A 17,617-nucleotide genomic window follows, 5' to 3' on the forward strand; every position below is an offset into this window, starting at 1 on the left:
ATTGATGGTCCTAACTGCCATGAACTACCAAGTTGTGTTTTTTTTTACCCAATGATCATTTTGGGCTCCACAATATCCCCTGGCGAGGAGTTCCACAGGTTAACTGTGGCTTGGGTGAAGACATCCTTTCTTCTGTTTGTTTTAAGCCTGCTGTCTATGGATGTCATTGGGTGACCCAGGCTGGTGCGTTATAGGGAGGGGTTCATAACACGTCCCAGTGCCCTGGCTCCACACTGCAGGCCCTAGGGTGACCAGATAGCAAGTGTGAAAAATCAGGACAGGGAGTGGGGGGGTAATAGGTGACTACATAAGAAAAAGCCCCAAATATTGGGACTGTCCCTATAAAATCGGGACATCTGGTCACCCTAGCAGGCCCATCCCCTGGGCCAGGCCTCCATGGGGGCGCAGGTGTGGCTGGCCCACGCGCTGCGCCTGCCGCAGGGACTGTCACCCCCAGGGGGCGCGCGGGGCCGGGGGAGGCGTGGCTGTCCATGCTCACTTCCGGGATGGGCGGGTCCGGGCAGGCCCCGGTGATTGGGCGGGCTGGGGCGGAAGTAGCCCGGTGATTGGGCGGGACACATCGGGCCGGCAATTGGGCCCCGCCCTAAAGAGGCTCTAGGCGGGTGCTCCCCCCCGCGCGCTCAGTGCGAGCCCAGGCGGCGGCGGCTCCGGTCGGCTCGCGGCGCAGGCGGCCTCGCCCCCAGCCATGGCGCTGCTGCTGGAGCACGAGTTCCGGGTGGTGCCGGCGGACCGGGAGATCGAGACCGGCCCCTTCCTGGACGCCGTGGCGCATCTGCCGCCCTTCTTCGGTGCGGGGCTGGGGCAGGGGCAGGGGCAGGGGTGCCGCGCCCCGGGGTGCGGGGCTGGGCAGGGAAAAGCACCCCTTGGGTGGTGGGGCAAGGTCTAGCCCAAGGCATGGGGCTGGGGAAGCACCCGGGGTGCGGGGCTGGGCAGGGAGAAGCACCCCTGGGGGGTGGGTGGGTGCCGCGCCCCGGGGTGCGGGGCTGGGCAGGGAGAAGCACCCCTGGGGGGTGGGTGGGTGCCGCGCCCCGGGGTGCGGGGCTGGGCAGGGAGAAGCACCCCTGGGGGGTGGGTGGGTGCCGCGCCCCGGGGTGCGGGGCTGGGCAGGGAGAAGCACCCCTTGGGTGGTGGGGAAGGGTCTAGCCCGAGGCATGGGGCTGGGGAAGCACCCGGGGGGGGGGTTTGCGGGGCTGGGCTGGGCGGGGGAAGCGCCCGGGGTCGGCTGGGCGGGGGGAAGCACCCCCGGGGGGTGGGTGGGTGCAGGGCAGGACCCGGTGAGCCAGCTCGCCCCCTGGGGATGTGGCTCGTTCCCTCTCCGCCCGCTGGAGACCCTGGTGCGCTGCTTGCTGGGGTTAAGCTCCCTGTGCTGCGGTGGCATCAGAGACTCTGTGGTGAGGTGCAGGCAAAGGGGAGCCCTTTGCTCCATGCCAGGCCTGAAGCTGGACAGGCCCTGCTCCCGCCCCAGGGGTGCTGTGCACAGGCTGGCCCCTAACATGCCCTGTGCGCTCGGGCCCCTGTCCTGGCTGGGGGGGGAGATGTGCCCTGGTAGCCCAACCCGGGATAGACACGGCTGTCAGGCACAGCGGCTGTGCTGCCTTTGAGATGAGTCCAGTGACCTGTTGGTGGGTAGCTGATAGGGTGCGTGTGCCCCGGATATCTGTCAAGTCTGAGCCGTTTTGCTAGCTCAGGGATCCTTCCCTGTGCCCTGCAGGTCACTCGCTCGCTGTGCCCTCGTGTACCCAGCCCTCTCAACGGTGCTCGCTTTTCTGTTTCAGGTAGTGTCAGGATGCTCCAGGCTGTCTCGGACACGCTCAGTTAGACAGAGGGTCAGACTGTATTGGCTGGCACACTGTGCTTATCGCCTGGAGCTGAGAGAGTCAGGAGACCTTGTACCAGATCCTCAGCAGCTGTGTCCAGAGAGGTGTGAGGGTTAGCGAAACCCGCGGGAGTTTGTTGGAGCGGCTCTGTGTGGGTGGGGAAGTTCAAGCTGGCTCCTTAATTCAGAGTCAAGGCATTTCTAGCACTTCGCCAGTGCACGGACTCTGGTGTTTCATGTGCTGCTTTTTACATGTAGAAAGGAAAGCTGTATTAGGGAAATGGTGTAATTAACCCAGTGCAGCTTGTGTGTCTAGATGAGCCCTTAGATGGCTGTGCTCCAGTTAAAGATGTACAGTGCCTAATGTGGCTCAGTTATATTGGTATAAAGCTGCTTATACCAGGATAGCTTATTCCTGCAAAACTTGTCACACAATGTCAACACCTTAAAAACGTAATATGCCAAGGCCTAGGCTACATGCCGGCTTTGTACCTGCATGTGGTATGGCTGTGCCATGAGTTTGTAACTGACTGGGCTGGAGAGGGGGACTGTGGAAAATAGAAAAGCTTGGCACACCCTTAATGTTCCCTAAACGGCTTTCCCGACGTAGGCTATCTAGCACAACCCTTCAGAGGAGGCTTTCTCTCCTAGGTGTGGGGTGATGCTGCTGGTTAGTTCAAAAAAACAAAAACCTGGGACTCTTTTCAAGGGGTTCTGTGTTAATTGACACAGCTCTGCAATGTATGTGGGGCTTTTGAGACGTGCTTACATCAGCCAAATGCACCTAAACATGGCCAACAGTTTAAGTGCGTGGAGAGGACCTGGTTGGTTTGTAGATGGATCTCACTGAGCCCTATATTGATGGATCTGCCAGTGTTTGTTAGAAGCTTTAACTTTCTGGGGTTTAAAGCACTGCTTGTTCTGGCCTCAAACCCAGCACAGCCTTGGATTTTTTTTTTTAAAGAGGGGGGAGGGAGGGCTGTTTGGTTTTCAAAAGCATGGGAGACATGGCTTGTGGTTCTGATTCAGTGCCCTAAGAGGAGGGGCACAGTCAGGTGTAAAGTGATGATTCTCTCTAAACTCGGACTCCGATGATGACAAACTTTTCCAGCACTTCTCCAAGATCTTAATATTTTGGGAGACTGTTAAACAGCAGTCTCCCCCTTTAAAATTCAGCTGAATTAGTTGCCTTGGAATAAGGTGAGGGGGTCTGAAGGCAGCATTTAAGGCTGCATAGTGTGTTGGGCCCACAAGGGCTTTGTAGGGAAACTCTGTGCCCAGGCAGGATGCCCAGAAAAATGTATCTGGAAGAGCCACCGGACAAGTGAGTGTTTTCCTAGCCCCAGGAAAGGGCATCAGGGAAGCAGCAGCTTCCCATGATTTCAGTGCCCCCCCCTCAAGGAAAGGGGGATTTTGGGTGGTGATATTCCTTCTTTCCCTGCTCCCTCAGACGTCTTGTAAATGGAGCCAGTCCAGCCACAAGAACAGGCCCCCATGACCTGGCATTAAATATGCTGATGGTGCTTGGGAAAACTGCATCAGTTATTCTGCCTCAGCTGGAGTTGGCAGCACCCCTCTCATGGATTTAAATGGGAGACAGTTGCCCAGTCCCCAAGGAATTGGCAGTCTGAATCATGTCCTAGAAAATGAGCTCCCCAGGCGTAAAATCCGCTTGCCTGGCATCTAACATGGTGTTGGGACAATAGGTTATTTACTTGCTCACCCCAGGGGCGTTGACAAGTAGGCCCCAAGGCTTGTTGCAGAACTTATGGATGATTTTCTCCGGCCTGTGTTACACAGGCCGTTAGACTAAAAAATCTACCTGAAATGTTGTTCTGCTTCCTGAGACAGACATTCTGTTCCGAGAGAGACCTGGGGATCAGGCTGAGTTGCCCGCTAGCAATTCCATTCTCTTCGCAGTTACTAGATCCGTTTTGTTCAGTGGTTGAGATGTACGAATTGTTGCCCTTTCAGGGCTGAACTCTGCATTTCAGTTCTCGGGACTTGGCTGGAAAGTCAGCACTCAACTGAGCAGGCTGCAGGGTTGTTTAAAGTAAAACCCCACTCTTCACATCTGCAGGAGAGGGTTGCAGCTAAAGCAGACGAACAGGCTTGATGTTTATTACCATGGCACTAAAGCCCTGCCTAAGCTTTAGGACTGTGGTGAATGCCTGCTCAAGAATTCATGTAAGGTTTGGGTATGGTGGATTTTAACTTCCGTGGATTCCTGGTAGATGCCTCCCCTGATCAATTGATCCTCAAGCAGTGATGGCAGTTAAACGTCATACCTTGGGTACATCTGCCTTCTAAAGATTTGCTCTTGCACCGCACACAGAGGTGAACTCTGCTTCCCTGTGCTGTCCTATAATAGGTCATGGGGGGCAGGGGATCGCTCAGTGGTTTGAGCATTGGCCTGCTAAACCCAGGGTTGTGAGTTCAATGCTTGAGGGGGCCATTTAGGGATCTGGGGCAAAAATCAGTACTTGGTCCTGCTAGTGAAGGCTGGGGGCTGGACTCAATGACCTTTCAAGGTCCCGTCCAGTTCTAGGAGAGAGGATATCTCCATTAATTTTTTTTTAATGGGGCATCTTTTCCTGCATGGTCTTTGACTGTTTCCTCATCCTTTCATCTCTCTCTCTCTCTCTCTCTGCACCATGTCTCCCTCCCTAAACTGAGTTTTCAGCCCCACAACATCTCATTACTGTACTTTCTGTAAAGCTCCCTCCTTCCCTCCTGGGCACTCACAACGTTTGGCAATTGTACCCCACACCTAAAAGCCAGAGGATTAAACCTACTAGCCAAAGATACTGACCAGGTGAGAAGCCAATTTCTATGCCCCCACCTTCTTAGGTTCCTTGCAAAGAGGAGGATGTTGGGATTCCAATGAAGTGTTGACCCTCCCCCAGCCACCTGGCTTTAGCAGTGGAGAGGGGTCTGTGACTCGGCCTGTCTGTCTTACTCTGGTTTTGATCTGCCTTCCCAGTGGATACCTCCAGTGCCTGCCTCAGCTGTTACAGTGGTTGCCAAACTTTTTACTGAGGTGACTCACCAACTGCATTTTTTGTCTTCCCCTGCTCCTCCTCTTCTCAGCCCTCCAGTGCCCTGCTCTCCCCTCCCCTACCCCCAAGCCCCCTGCTTGGCTCGCCAGCCCTTTTTCCCCCGTCTGCAGCCCCAGCCAGCTCCTCTCTCTCAGGCCGCTGCTGTCAGCTTGCTGGCTCCAGCTGCTCCCTCGATCCCACTTCCCACCCTGCTGCCCTGGCCCAGCAGCAGTCAGTGCAGCAGGGGAGGGGAGGAGAATGCTTCCAGAGCATGCATGGGGTGAGGAGTGACAGGAGGGCAGTGACAGGCAACCCACCTACACCTTTCCTGTGACCCCCTAATGGCCCAAGATCTGTCATTTGGGGGACACTGACTTGCAGCTCTTTTGAGCAGCAGTGGAGAAGCTGACTTGATTCTGTTAGTTTCATTGCTGCCCAGAGCCTTCTGACTAGCAGAATAAAACCGACCAGGAATAGTTCAGTTTTCACCCTGCTGTAGCTTGGCAGAGGCCTTGAGCTGTAGGACTGCGTCAATTCCCTTCTGCTTGCATTTGCAGAGTTAGTGTTACAATCACGGGGGTTAAAATGGAAGCTTAGATTCTGCAGCTGTTCCGATGGTGCAGGAAAGCTGCCTGTTTCCCCGAGCATGTGGGTTTGTCCTGTCCCAGTAAACTAAACATGTTTTTAATATAAATGTTTGACAGCCAAAAGAATTAGGTATGTTCCTGCTTGGTTATATCTCCTGCAAATTACTCAGTTAAGTGGAATGCAGCATATTAGAAATCAGCCCAGTTCTCAGATAAGTAGCATGCTTCATAATTGAGTGTAACTGAATCTTGCCACCAATCCTGCCCTGTTTACAGGCAGTGTATAGTGATACTTTGCTTTCTCTTGTTGTCTGATATCCAAGTGAATAAGGAGGCATCTATCCTTCAGTCACTTTGTGTGTGTGATCTATAGAAAAAGAACTTCAGCAGTGCAGTGTGTTAATGGTGACTGTCTTTGGAAGGCTACCAATACTTGTCAGCAAAGGGAATCGAGAGCAAGAAGGAAGATCTCGAGCCCACACTCAAAACAGTGGGAGGTCGCTGAGTTGTGACTGCTTGTGAGCTGTGGCGGTTACTAGATGTTGCTATTGCTGTTCTGATCAAGAGGGAAAAATCCCCAAGGTGTGTTGCACTCTGTATGTAACATGAATCCATCCCTCCAACCCAATATTTACTTACCTGATTTGGCAGCATAAGCAAGACTTAGGTAAGCAGTGACTGACTCTACTGGATAGGACGGGTGGAACAACTCTTTTCTTGAATGGCTTGGGAAATGCAGGTGGTAGCAGCACAAGTAAGAGCATTAACCTTTCTGCAGTGCTCTGGGGAGGGAAGTATCCTGGCAGCATCCTTCTGAGTGAGGTGGGGATTGTCTTTTGACCAGTCACGTTGGGATGTGGAACACAAATGAAGTGGAACTCTGCTACTGGTGATTGGAGGGGAGTTAAATGTGTATATACAATTGTTAGTGACTTGTCTGTGGTCTACATCAAGTGGGTACTGGAGCCAGGGTTAGTGCCTGGGCATTGCTAGCTCCCAGTACTGTGTTCAGTCCACTTGGTCACGCTGTGTTCCATTGCAGGCCTTTCCTGTTTGTCTCGCTGCATTGTAACATGCTGAGCTCCTCCTGGCAGTTGGATGCCAGTGGACTAGGTAATGCTGTTGGAAGAACATTGGGGCTACTTCAGCGAGAGATGCTGCTGTACGACCTCGTTCCACTTGTGTCAGTTTCCTGGAGGCAGTTAGGGCCCAGTAGGATTTGTCACAGTTTACAATAACGCTGAAGAGTGACTCTGCCATCTGTCTAAAACACCAAACAGATGCCCCTCTGAGCACCCTGGCTCTGCCCAATCCCTTGCCCAGAGACGGGCAGGGATGCTCGCTGAGCGTGAGAACCTCTGGTCAGTAGTAAAGTCAGCAGCCCTGACGGGGCGGGAGAATCTTTCCAATTTGGAGCTGTTTTACCCCTGCAGCCCTGGAATCTGTGATCGCACCAAACCTACCGCAGCTTGGTGTGGGGAGGGTCTGGAACAGTCTGTGTGAAGGGTAACCCTGTGTCGCCAAGCAGCGGTGTAAAAAGGGCAGCAGAGGTTCCATGCCTGTCTCAATGACGGTCAGATTTCTCAGAGTACAAGAGAAGCTGTTTTTCTTCTGGCAGCCCCACAAATGTTGCCTATGACGGATGAGAGTGAAGGCAGGATTTGGCTTTGCGACTGGAGCCAAGTTAACAGTTCGGTTATAGTCTAGCACTGTTTGCTGCCGATAGCTATCTGGGGTAAAAAACAGTAACTTTGAATAACAATGTTGACTCTGAATTCACATGGGGAGCAGCAGACCTGTTGAACAGAAATGTCACTCTTTACCAGGCCCCTAGCTGCATCCCAGCAGATTGAGGAAGTTTTAATTCATCATATTTCAAACAAAGTACCAAGCAAGATCTTTAGCAGCACGCCCATCACTGCTATTGGCCTGTGGGGCATGCTCATGGGTGAGAACCAAAGCTTCTTACAAAGGGATCATCCCACATGTGGTCTGCCTGACTCAATCATATCGTAATCCAGTGACTGGTTGGATTGCATCACTGGAGAACTTGTACAGTAGAAGGTTAATTGGCAAAGATCCCATCAAACTGGCTAAACGACTGAGTGGAAAACTGCTGAAGCTCGCAGTTCAAATTCCCTCGAGTCAAACTGGTCACTGTAAGAACCGCCTGGGCTGGCCCAACCACGTCAAAGAGGGAGCTGAGCAACAACACAAGATCATGATTTAACCAAGTCACCCGGAAAATCAGGGGCCGTGCCAGGGATAGAACCCAGATTGGAGTCCAGTGCTCTAACCACAGGACTGCTGTCCTTGTCCTGTCCCCCCTCACTGCCGGGGCACTGGAAGCTCGGTCTTCTGTGCAGTGACCTTTATAGTACTTTGTGGCTTCTGTCCCTCCACTGCACTAGCGGTTGGTTGAGTTCTTATGGCATTGTTCCAAATCAGGCGGGGGGAGGACTTTAAGATGCTGTTGTGGGAAGGCAGCTTGGGAGACCAGATTTCAGCCTGAATTGATGTGCATGTGTTGTCACTCCAAGAACCTTCCCCATTTCCCAGGATTCCTTTCCTTGAGCCAGTCCTTCAAAAACGCAGACCAGCTTTGCTGTGTGAGAGGAGCTGTCTCTCACCAGCAACCCTCAAACGCAGCATAGGGCAGCTTGGTGACCCTGGCAATAGAGGCTTGTCTCAAAACATCTGTTCAGAAATCTTGTTTGATCACACTATGACCTTACTGAGCTCCCACCTCCCTTAGTGCAGACAGTGTTGTGTTAGGGAGCAGTAACCTGCCTTACAAACACACCACAGTGAAGCCATTAACAGCCGCCTCCTTCACAACTCCCTGTAATGGTCTTGTGTAACCACTGACACATCTGCAGCGTAATTGAAGGGCTTGTTTACACTTGAAAGTTAATTCAGATCAAAGTAGGGGGTGGATTTAAAGTGTGAGATCTGTTCTAGACTAACTCATGTGTGGACAAGCCCTAAAACTCCGGATTTTTATTTGGCATTGGAATATTTCAACACTGTGGATATTCTGCTGTTAAATGGTGAGCAAATAAGTGTCTGGTATAGCGCAAGCAGGAAAGAGGGCTGATTATCCATCTCGCCCTCCGCTTTATCCCCAGCTTCTCCAGCATTTCTTCCTGGGATGAAATAGGAAGGTGGCACCTCCCTGTAAAGGTATCAAAGCTGCTAGGGTGAGGCTGCCAGCAAGAGCCATTACGCTGCGCTCTGGGGCAATGCAAAGCAGAAGGACTCCGTCTGAGCTAAAACTGGTAAAACAGGAATGTGACGGGCAGAGCAGTCGTGTTCCCAGGACCGGGTTTGTGCTAAGCGTAGCCTTGGACGGGCTGCTGCAGTAGGAGAGCAAGAAGCAGCTTGTGGCCCTACGCTCTGGGAATGCTCCTCTACACCCACGTGTTTGGGGCAGAACTTACTTGCTGAGTTAGTTTGTTCCTATCTGATAAAGCTGTTACAAGCTAATGGATGTTCATTGGAAGCTGAATAAATCTGAAAACCTTTGGCTCAGTAGAGCACTAATTGCGAAGAGCAGTGCTACGAAACGGAAATCCAGGACGCGTCAGCGATTGGAGCACCGACAACATGAGTTGGGCTGCCATGGGACGAGTTGTACACCAGAACAGTCTCGGATGCCTTCCTAGAAGGATCTGAATGATCCTATTAAATGCATACCCCGCTCCCTGCCCATCCTCTGAATTTTGCTTCTGTTCATCTTATTCTAATGGTTTCCCCTTCAGTTTCTCTCTATGCAGAATAAGATTTAAAACGAGTTGGATTTTTATAAACGGGAATGCAAATTGATTCGTATTCTGTATAATCAAATCTTGAAAGCATAGGAAAGATAAGGTAGCAGTGGGTTACTGCGTTGTGAGAAGCTTGCGTATGGAGGGATGGGGAGGCCTGTATGTGTGTATTGAAAGTTTTAACGCGTTGATGGTGGGGAGAAAGAAACGGCTTGTGAGCGCTGTCGGGTGTTGGGAAGCTGTGTCCCCTGGGATGGCGGCTACTTTGGCTGACTGGGATCTCACCGCGGCTCCCTTCTGGACAGCCCTGGGCCCTTTCCCCAAAGTAGAATGGGCTGTGGGGAGCCAGAAAAGGGGTTTTTCAAACAGCACTTTGCTCGCCTAACCCACTATCTCTGCTATTCAATGGCACGGAGGCCAGCATTCCTTCTCAGCCCATCCCTGTGGACATCACTGCTGCTTTGGGTCCTGACAGGCCCAGGTTCCTTCTGGCATCCTGTCCCCCCTCGGCTTTCCTGACTTCCTCCTGGTTCTCCTCCCTGTCTGGCTGTTCTTGGAGGGGATCCTGCTCTGCTCTCCATCTTCTCCCTCTGCTCTCTCCGGGTGAGCTCACTTGCACAGTCTCAACCATCCTCCTGATGCTGAAGGCTCAGGCTCCGCCTCTGCTCCTGACCCGTCTCCCTCCAGCTGCCCCTGCACCTCGCCCTGGCTGCCATCTCCTTGGGGAGTCTGGCTTCCAGCTTGAACGTAGCACGGCCCAAGCTGTGCTCACGTCCTCTCCTCTTCAGCCAGTGCCGTGATGGGCTGGGGCCTCTAGGTGCTGCAGTGATGTATGTGTAGGTCGAACTCCTCTCCCATCAGTGTGCTGGGGATGGGGGAGCTCAGGCGCTTGTCCCGTGGAAATAATGAACCAGTTCACTTGTCTAGTGTGGACGGGCCAGGTGGTCCCTGGCTGCTGGCGAACAGGATTTCCATAGCCAGTTAGGCATTTCCATCTGTGGGGCAGGGGCAGGGGCGTCATGGAATGTGTACAGCAACTTCTCTTTTCTAAGCAGACTGGCCGGCCCCAGGCAGAAAAATCCCGGTGGGGAGTGTGGTGCCCAAGGGGCGCTGCCAGTGGGGATTGCACTGTATCAGGGAGCCCCAGCCACTGCAGGGTGGGGATATTGCGGGCATTGCCCCAGTTGCATTTCCTGGGCTGATGCTCCTCAGTGGCAAACCCAGAGGGCAGATTCTGCTGCCTTTCCACGTCCTGATGTCAGGATGTGCAGTTCTCGGCCGCGTCCATCTCTCATTGCACGAGTGGAAGCTGTTGCTATGTTAAATATCCATCAGACAAGAGCTAGTGTTCTGTTCCAGGGGCTGCCTCCGTGGCCGTGCTCCTGACAATGTCTGCTATTGTGGGAGACTTGCATTACAAAAGTCCCCCTACTAAAGCTGCATATAAAGCAGGATAATGGCTGCCTTGATTGCCAGCCACTATCAATGAGGTGCTGTATCTTTAATTGGATGCATTGATTTTACTGAAACACTTTGGTCGAACGCCATAAGTCACAGAACAGTAACCTAAACCCCCTTCAAGTTGGGTCACGTAGTGAGATGGCGTGAAAATGGTTCCCAAGTGCTTGTGGTACCTGCCCACATGGCGCTCTCTGCATGAGGGCTCTGGCCCCTGGTGCTCTGCTGTGTGCTGTCCTCTGGTTTAGGGGAGATGTTCTCAAGAGCCAAGTGTGCCAGGGCCCTTCCCCATCTCTGTACGTAACTCTGGGGATCTGGCTGAAGCACAAGAAATTAAAGCTTTGGGCTTTGCTAAAGTGAATTTGGAGACCGTGAAGTGCAGGCACGACATGGGCAGCCGTGAAGCTGACCTGGCTCTGCCTTGCTCTCGTCATTCCCTCTTCCCCATTGTCAGTGTGCTCCTGGCCTGGCCTGGCAGGAGCGCTGGGAAGGGGGAGCGGGATCATTCAGCCTCTGGTGCCTCTGACCCTGCTGGAAGGGGCTGACCGTGGAGCTGGGTTTTTCTGCCTTGTGTGCTTGTCCAGGGGAGACTCCCAACTCCTGGTCTATTTCAACCCAATCCAAATTCAGGCCTGTGACCTAGAGGTAAAGGGTCTGTATCCCTTGGCATCTCTGCTGGATCAAAATATTGCCAGCCCTATGCAAATAGGGTCATGGATTTCTCTGAAGGATTGTTCAGGGGTCAAGGAAATGTTATACACTAACAGTCGGTGGCACTGCCCTTCAGTTAACCAGCCTTGATTAAAAATAAGGTTCACAACAATGGAAGGGACGAAGTAATCGGAATCCACAGATTATTGCTAAGAACTGAAAAACTAGTGTGCCTTACCTCGGAGTAACTAGTGTGTGAGCTGTCCCAAGGGAAGAGCACACTGAAGACACGGCACTGGAGTTTTATAGTGAGGTAAGCTGGGCGTGGCCAGCGCTCGACCCTCACCTGGGGTTGACCTCATGGTAAAACTGAAGTATGTTGTGTTTCCCTGTGTTCTTCCCTCCTGACAGCTCATGCAAACATCCCTCCTTTTGAGCAGTGAGGACAAAGCCATAGAGGGCTGGGAAGTCGGATTCCTCGACAAAGGAAAGCGTTCAAACTGGGACATGTGTCAGCACTAAACAGCTGACGCGTGACAGAGTGACGATGAAACTGGGGGATCTAAAGTGATGTGGTAATACAGCATGACTGAGCTGACCGCCTTGAGAGCATTTTGACCTTAAGCAGAATTCACTTCCTGCCCCAATAAACTGGTGGTACCGACTGGTAGGAGCTGAAGCTCAATTTGCTTGTCCCCAAAGTGCTGTGAAGATAGAAGCAGTAGGACTGCTTGTGACTTTTTTTTTTTTTGCCCCAAGTGTGTGTGGTTATTATCCACTGGACACCCTCTTTGTAGCTCAGCTGTTTGTAGATACCTCATGCTTTTTTTCACCCTGGCTTGTTTGTATCTGATCTGTTCCGGATCTGTTGCCTTTTGACTGTATTTCAGAGGTATCTGGTTGTATGCCCTGATTCAGGGATCTGTTCTGTGACATCAATTGGCTCTTTTCGTTGGCCTTCCTGACACGCCCTTTTTTTTTCCCCTAGATTGCCTTGGGACACCAATCGTGTATGCGCCAGTCAAAGCCGATCTAGCTGGAAATATCAAGGTAGGAAGGGGTATCCCTGAGGTCTCGGATTCTTCAAGACCTGTATTCTGGTGGTACTTGCACTACGTCACCAAACTCCAACACTAAAGGCTACAATCACTAATAATTGTGCTGTGCTGGGGAGACTTGAATTTGGCGAATTTCTCCATGTGAAGCTGTCAAAATGGAAAGCTGTGAATTGGAGGTGGCAAAGAGGGTCCCACTGGGTTTCTTAGCATGGCTTCAAGCAGAGGAACATTCAGTCCAGGGTTGCTTCTGGCTTCCTACCTCCTCCCTCTCCCCCCGCGAAGACCTCTCTAGGTTCAGGATTGACATTTGCTATTAGGTTTCTGTATTGACTGGCCTCTTCAGTTAGTTACTTCTGCTTGAAATTCTCCACAGTACCTATAGCAATGAATGCAAGGAACAAAATTGGCGAGAGCACCAGGCCAATGTCTCCAGCAGGCCTTGGGAATATTCTTAGTTACATTGCAGTCATAAAATGGGAGTCTCTCTTCCTGAAGGAGCCTGCAGTTCTGTGGACTTGGGTTTCCAGCAAACATGCTTTTTGGCTAGTTCATCACTGATTTCCCCATTTATGCAGCTGTGATGCTATCTACCAATGTTAAACCCTCTGAATTTGGATAAATACTTAGACCATTTTCCCTCCTCCTCCTGCAATGTTGCTGAACATTGCTAAGCTGCCTGTAATGGGAGTGCAGAGGTCAGTGCTCATAACACTGCATTTTAATTGCAATACACTCGTTTCTAAGGCTGTAGGCTGCATTCAGGCAAAGCTCTGAATTATTTCCTTTGGTCAATTTCAGAAAATCCGAGCAGTTTATGAATCAAATCCTACCAAGTTCAAAACGCTAAAGAACATTTTGGAAGTGGAGAAGGAAATGTATGGACCAGAGTGGCCGAAAACTGGTGCGACACTGGCACTAATGTGGCTAAAAAGGTGAAATGTGGATTGTGTGGCTGTAAATCTCTTGCTCTCTAGACTTGCATGCCAAATGCTGATTCCACTACAGAGAATGAGTCGCTCTTTGTGGTTCTGGCCTAGTTAAAACTCCATTGCTATTAATTTGTCCCCCTCCAGTATGTCTGTCACCTGGTAAAACAAGGCTGCTGTCTTCCATACATAGTCTGTTCTAGCACCGTGGTTCTCAACCAGGGGTCCGCAGCCCCTGGGGGCTGTGAGCTGGTTTCAGGGGGCTGAAGCTCAGCCCCATCAGAGCTGACCCTCCCCACAAGGATGAAGCTGAAGGCAGGGGGCTGAAGTCTGGACCAGAGTCCCAAGCACCCCCTACCCCTCAGCCAAGTGCTTGAAATCTGGAGCTCCAAGCCCTGAGGCGTGTGCACCCCCCCACACCCGGGGGCTGAAGCCATCTGCAGAGCTGAAGCCTGGTGCCCCAGCGCTCCTGCAGGGCTGAAGCTGGGAACAGCTGCAAGGCAGAAGCACAGAGCCCCAAGCCGTGGTGCCCCCACAGGTCTAGAGCCCCAGTGCCCACACCAGGCTGAAAATGGGAGCGTAGCCACAGGGAGCCCTGAGCCTCTGCATTTCCAGCAGGGCTAAAGCCCCAGTGCCCAGGCAGAGCTGAAGCCAGCAGAGCTGTGGGGCTGAAGCCCAGAGGCCCCAGCCCTGGCACCCATTGCAGGCTAAAGCCCTGTGCCCCAGTGAGGCAGGAGCCGGGAGCAGAGCCACAGGGCTGAAGCCCCAAGCCCCAGCGCATCTCCCACTCCCGGGGCTAAAGCTGTGCGCAGAGCCCGAACGCCCCCTCCCATTGTCTGGAGCCCTGTGCCCCCTTCTGTGGCTGAAGCCCTGAGATACCCTCAACACAATGACTGAAGCCAGGAGCCCTGAACTTTCCCCTGTCTCTCTTCCCCCCCACTGGCCCCTGGAGTTTTTATGGTGTGTGGGAGGGGGGAGCTCAAAAGAAGGTTTGGCCTAGACCATGTGGGCTGCCTGATGCATACATGGCAGGAATGGTAAATTCTGGAGAGGGCCATGTGAAAACCCTGCTGCAAGAAATCCAGAATCCTGCTGCAGCCACAGCCTGTTAACCTCCCTCGGGGAGGTGCTTTGAGACTGGTACTGTGAGTGACACTTGCAGATGCTGTTGCTCTCCTAACTGGGGCTGACTGGTGATAGAACTGTGAAATGCCTGATGGACAGTTGTGTGTCTAGTGCAAACCTCTCACACAGCTGTTCGGTGCTCTCCTTATTCACTCAGGGGCCTGAAGTTCATTCAAGTTCTCCTGCAGAGCCTTTCGGATGGCGAGAGGGATGAGGAAAACCCGAACCTCATCCGAGTCAATGCACTGAAAGCCTATGAAATAGCCCTGAAGAAATACCATGGCTGGATGCTGCAGAAGCTCTTTTCAGTGAGTGCTTGCCTCCAGAGGGACCGGGGGAGAGACGCCCGACTCATTGGCTGGGCATAGCCCCTGGAGCAGTGCTTCCTGGTGAAGGCGGCTGGGAGTTGGTGCCTAGATGCTCACCCTATAAATACCTTTAGTCTCTCCTGCATAAGGAGTGCAGGATTGGGCTCTGCTCCACTTCTTCTCCTAGGCTTGGCCAGGAGGGGACATGATTTTCCAAAGTCTCTCAGGGTTTGGGAGTCAGTCTACACATGGTAAAGGAACCTGACTTCTCAGAGTGCAGAGCTCCTGCCTGCTGAAAACCCAGCCCCTGGGCCTCTGTCACTAGTCACTCCTGGGAATCCTGGCCAGTTGGTGCTATGCAGGGGACTTGTGGGCTCTGGGCTAGTCTCCCTGATCCCAAGGAGATGCTCAATTCTGAGTAGCCAGTGGGGTTGCTATCAAAGTTTGCTGTGGTAGATGCTTGTCACAGCAACTTCTGTGTGGCAGGTTGTTGGTCTCGGCTGTGCTTGTAAGAACTCACTTAGCTCCTCTGGTGCAGAGCCGGGAGTGTTCTGCTTGGGGGGGATGGGCCCTAACAGAGCTAACGGGAGCCTGGGCAAGGCAGTGAGAGTTTGTGGTAGGCAAAACGGACAATGGTGAGCTCGGGGGTGTCTCGGCGGGGAGCAAGGGATGGTAGTGCTGATTTAATCTTCTAGAGTGAGGATTTCCTCAGTCAATTAGGCAACTTGGAAGGAAACTTAAGTTTTGCACCTACCTTTGGCTTTAAGCCTTGTGGGCCTGCTGCTTTGCCGTGCTGAGCTCAGCACGCTTCTAGGGTGCATACAACCCAAGCTGGGTTCATTTTATTGTCCATTTGTACAAAAAAAGTGAACTCTGAAGCGCCCCAGGTGTCTTGCCTACCTCTGCTTCACTACAAGTTCTTTCCCCCTCTTAGGGATCCGTCTATGCTCTTCCATACAAGTCGGATTTACTGAAGGCTCTTGAGAAAGGAAAAGAAGTGAACGAGGAGGAGACTTTGGAGAAGATCCACCAGTTCCTAGCAAAAGCCACTCCTGTGCTGGATGCGATTTACGATATGTACACAAAAATGAATGCAGAACTGAACTACAAAGCTTAACATTTGCACAGGACTCCTACCACCAAGTATACACTACCTTCATCCTAACGTGGGAACCCGAAATCACTGAGCACAGGGGCTGCTCCTGGTCAGCAAGGGACTGATTCCTGGCCTGGATATGCAGGGAATAGCCTGGTTTTTAAATAGAGCAATAAACTAATGATTGTATCTCAAATCTTCATGGAACTTCCCACACCTATTTACCAACGGGGGAGCAATGAAACTTCCTACTCTTGACTTAACAGATTTCTTTAAACCCTGTCTGGGGAATGAGGTGAACTGACAATGTTTAGCTGCTGCTATTTTCTGGCTCTGCCTCAGTTATAGAGAAGGGTCTTATGAAGATATTGGTGTCTATTTAGATACCACCATGAGTTTGTACTTCCCTTGCAGCAGTTACCTCTGATGGCCTGTGTGGGGGGTTAATAGGGTTAAACAGCTTGATTACACTGTGACTGAGAAGCTTCCAAAATAATGCCAGAAACTTGCAAGAAAATAAGCCTTCAGTGATTTCTCCCCCCTCCCCCAAGGTCACAGTGAAATCTTGTAGGATTCTGCATTTCCTCCAGGGTGGGAATGGTTTCTTCTGCCTAACTATTTCTTCAGGGACAGTTACTCCAAGTTAAACCACTTGTAACTGCTATGTGTATTTTCTTAAATTTTGCTCCAGAGACACAAGTTGCCTTAATAGTGGTTTGTGGCACAACTGAGCCTTACCTTAGGACAATGCAGGAGGGAGGGGCGAGAACTTCAAATAAATGCTAAAAATGAAACATCTGTTTTGAAATTCTTTTGATATCTGACTAGAGAAATTCCTTCTCCTTTGGTGCCAGTCTTCACCCCATCTGTTCTCTTAAATTTTACATAGAGCATCTGTTAATGTGATGCTTCACTCTGCACACATCTGGAGTCCTAGATCTGCAGCTCGATAATTCGAGAAGCTAAATTACCTACAAGCCTAGTTAAGATAGAGTCCTTTATCTCACCAGCAGATGGGGCTATTTGCTATTTAGCATGGTCCAGCTTTAGTTCAGCGACTTACGTTTGCTATTTCAACTTGATTTGGCTGTCCTGCTCCTCCAACTTCTACCAGGCCCAGAGTAATGGGGTTCCAATTGCCTGCTGCCTTTTCCTACCTGTGTTTTTTACAGGCCACCTTGGCTGTTGTAACTTGGCACAGAGTTCTACTGTTTAAAGTATTTCCATGGGATCTAGCTCCACGTTCAGGTACTAGGCTCTGCTTTTTCCATCCACATGTTCAGCATTAGGAGGAAAAAGGTTGGTTAAAATGTGCCAGGTGCTCAGCTGATCCCATGCCTAATACTTGACTGATCTCAGAGTAAAATGTAGGGCTGCTGGAATATGCCAGCACTGTCCCCTGTGAGCTACAGACCAGGGCCGCACCAATCCAGGCTTCCCTCGAAATGTGCCTTGTCTCAGGGCATGCAGGAAGCCCTATTCCATGGCAGGAAGGAAAAGGAGCTCGGTCCCAAGCCCCACCTTGCCATTGCTCAGACTGCACCCGGGGCTGCTGCCAGCATAGCGATCAGCTGGAGAAGGGAGCGTGGGGAATCCCTGATCAGAGGGGCGGCTATCTTACAGCAAGGCACGTGGGCGGTGGGTATAGAGGGCCAGGGCAGGCTATACCTTCCCTAGCACAGCTGGTTGTGGGGTTTGTAGGGGAAGCTTTTGCTTATGCCCCATGCAGGGTCTGTGCTACTCACCTTCCTGGGTTCATCAGTAAG

The 17,617-nt window shown here is 51.9% G+C and overlaps 1 protein-coding gene across 1 annotated transcript; it reads left to right on the forward strand.

The window, feature by feature from the left end:
- The first annotated feature begins 624 nt into the window (after positions 1-624).
- Positions 625-16,645, forward strand: GLTP (glycolipid transfer protein). Its single transcript, XM_034791442.1, has 5 exons — positions 625-809; positions 12,327-12,388; positions 13,195-13,328; positions 14,605-14,755; positions 15,690-16,645. Exons 1-5 carry the CDS (start codon positions 707-709, stop codon positions 15,870-15,872), a joined length of 633 nt encoding a protein of 210 aa, XP_034647333.1. The 5' UTR covers positions 625-706; the 3' UTR covers positions 15,873-16,645.
- Positions 16,646-17,617: the final 972 nt, after the last annotated feature.

This window comes from Trachemys scripta, chromosome 15 (assembly GCF_013100865.1).
Source record: "Trachemys scripta elegans isolate TJP31775 chromosome 15, CAS_Tse_1.0, whole genome shotgun sequence".
Taxonomy (NCBI): domain Eukaryota; kingdom Metazoa; phylum Chordata; order Testudines; family Emydidae; genus Trachemys; species Trachemys scripta.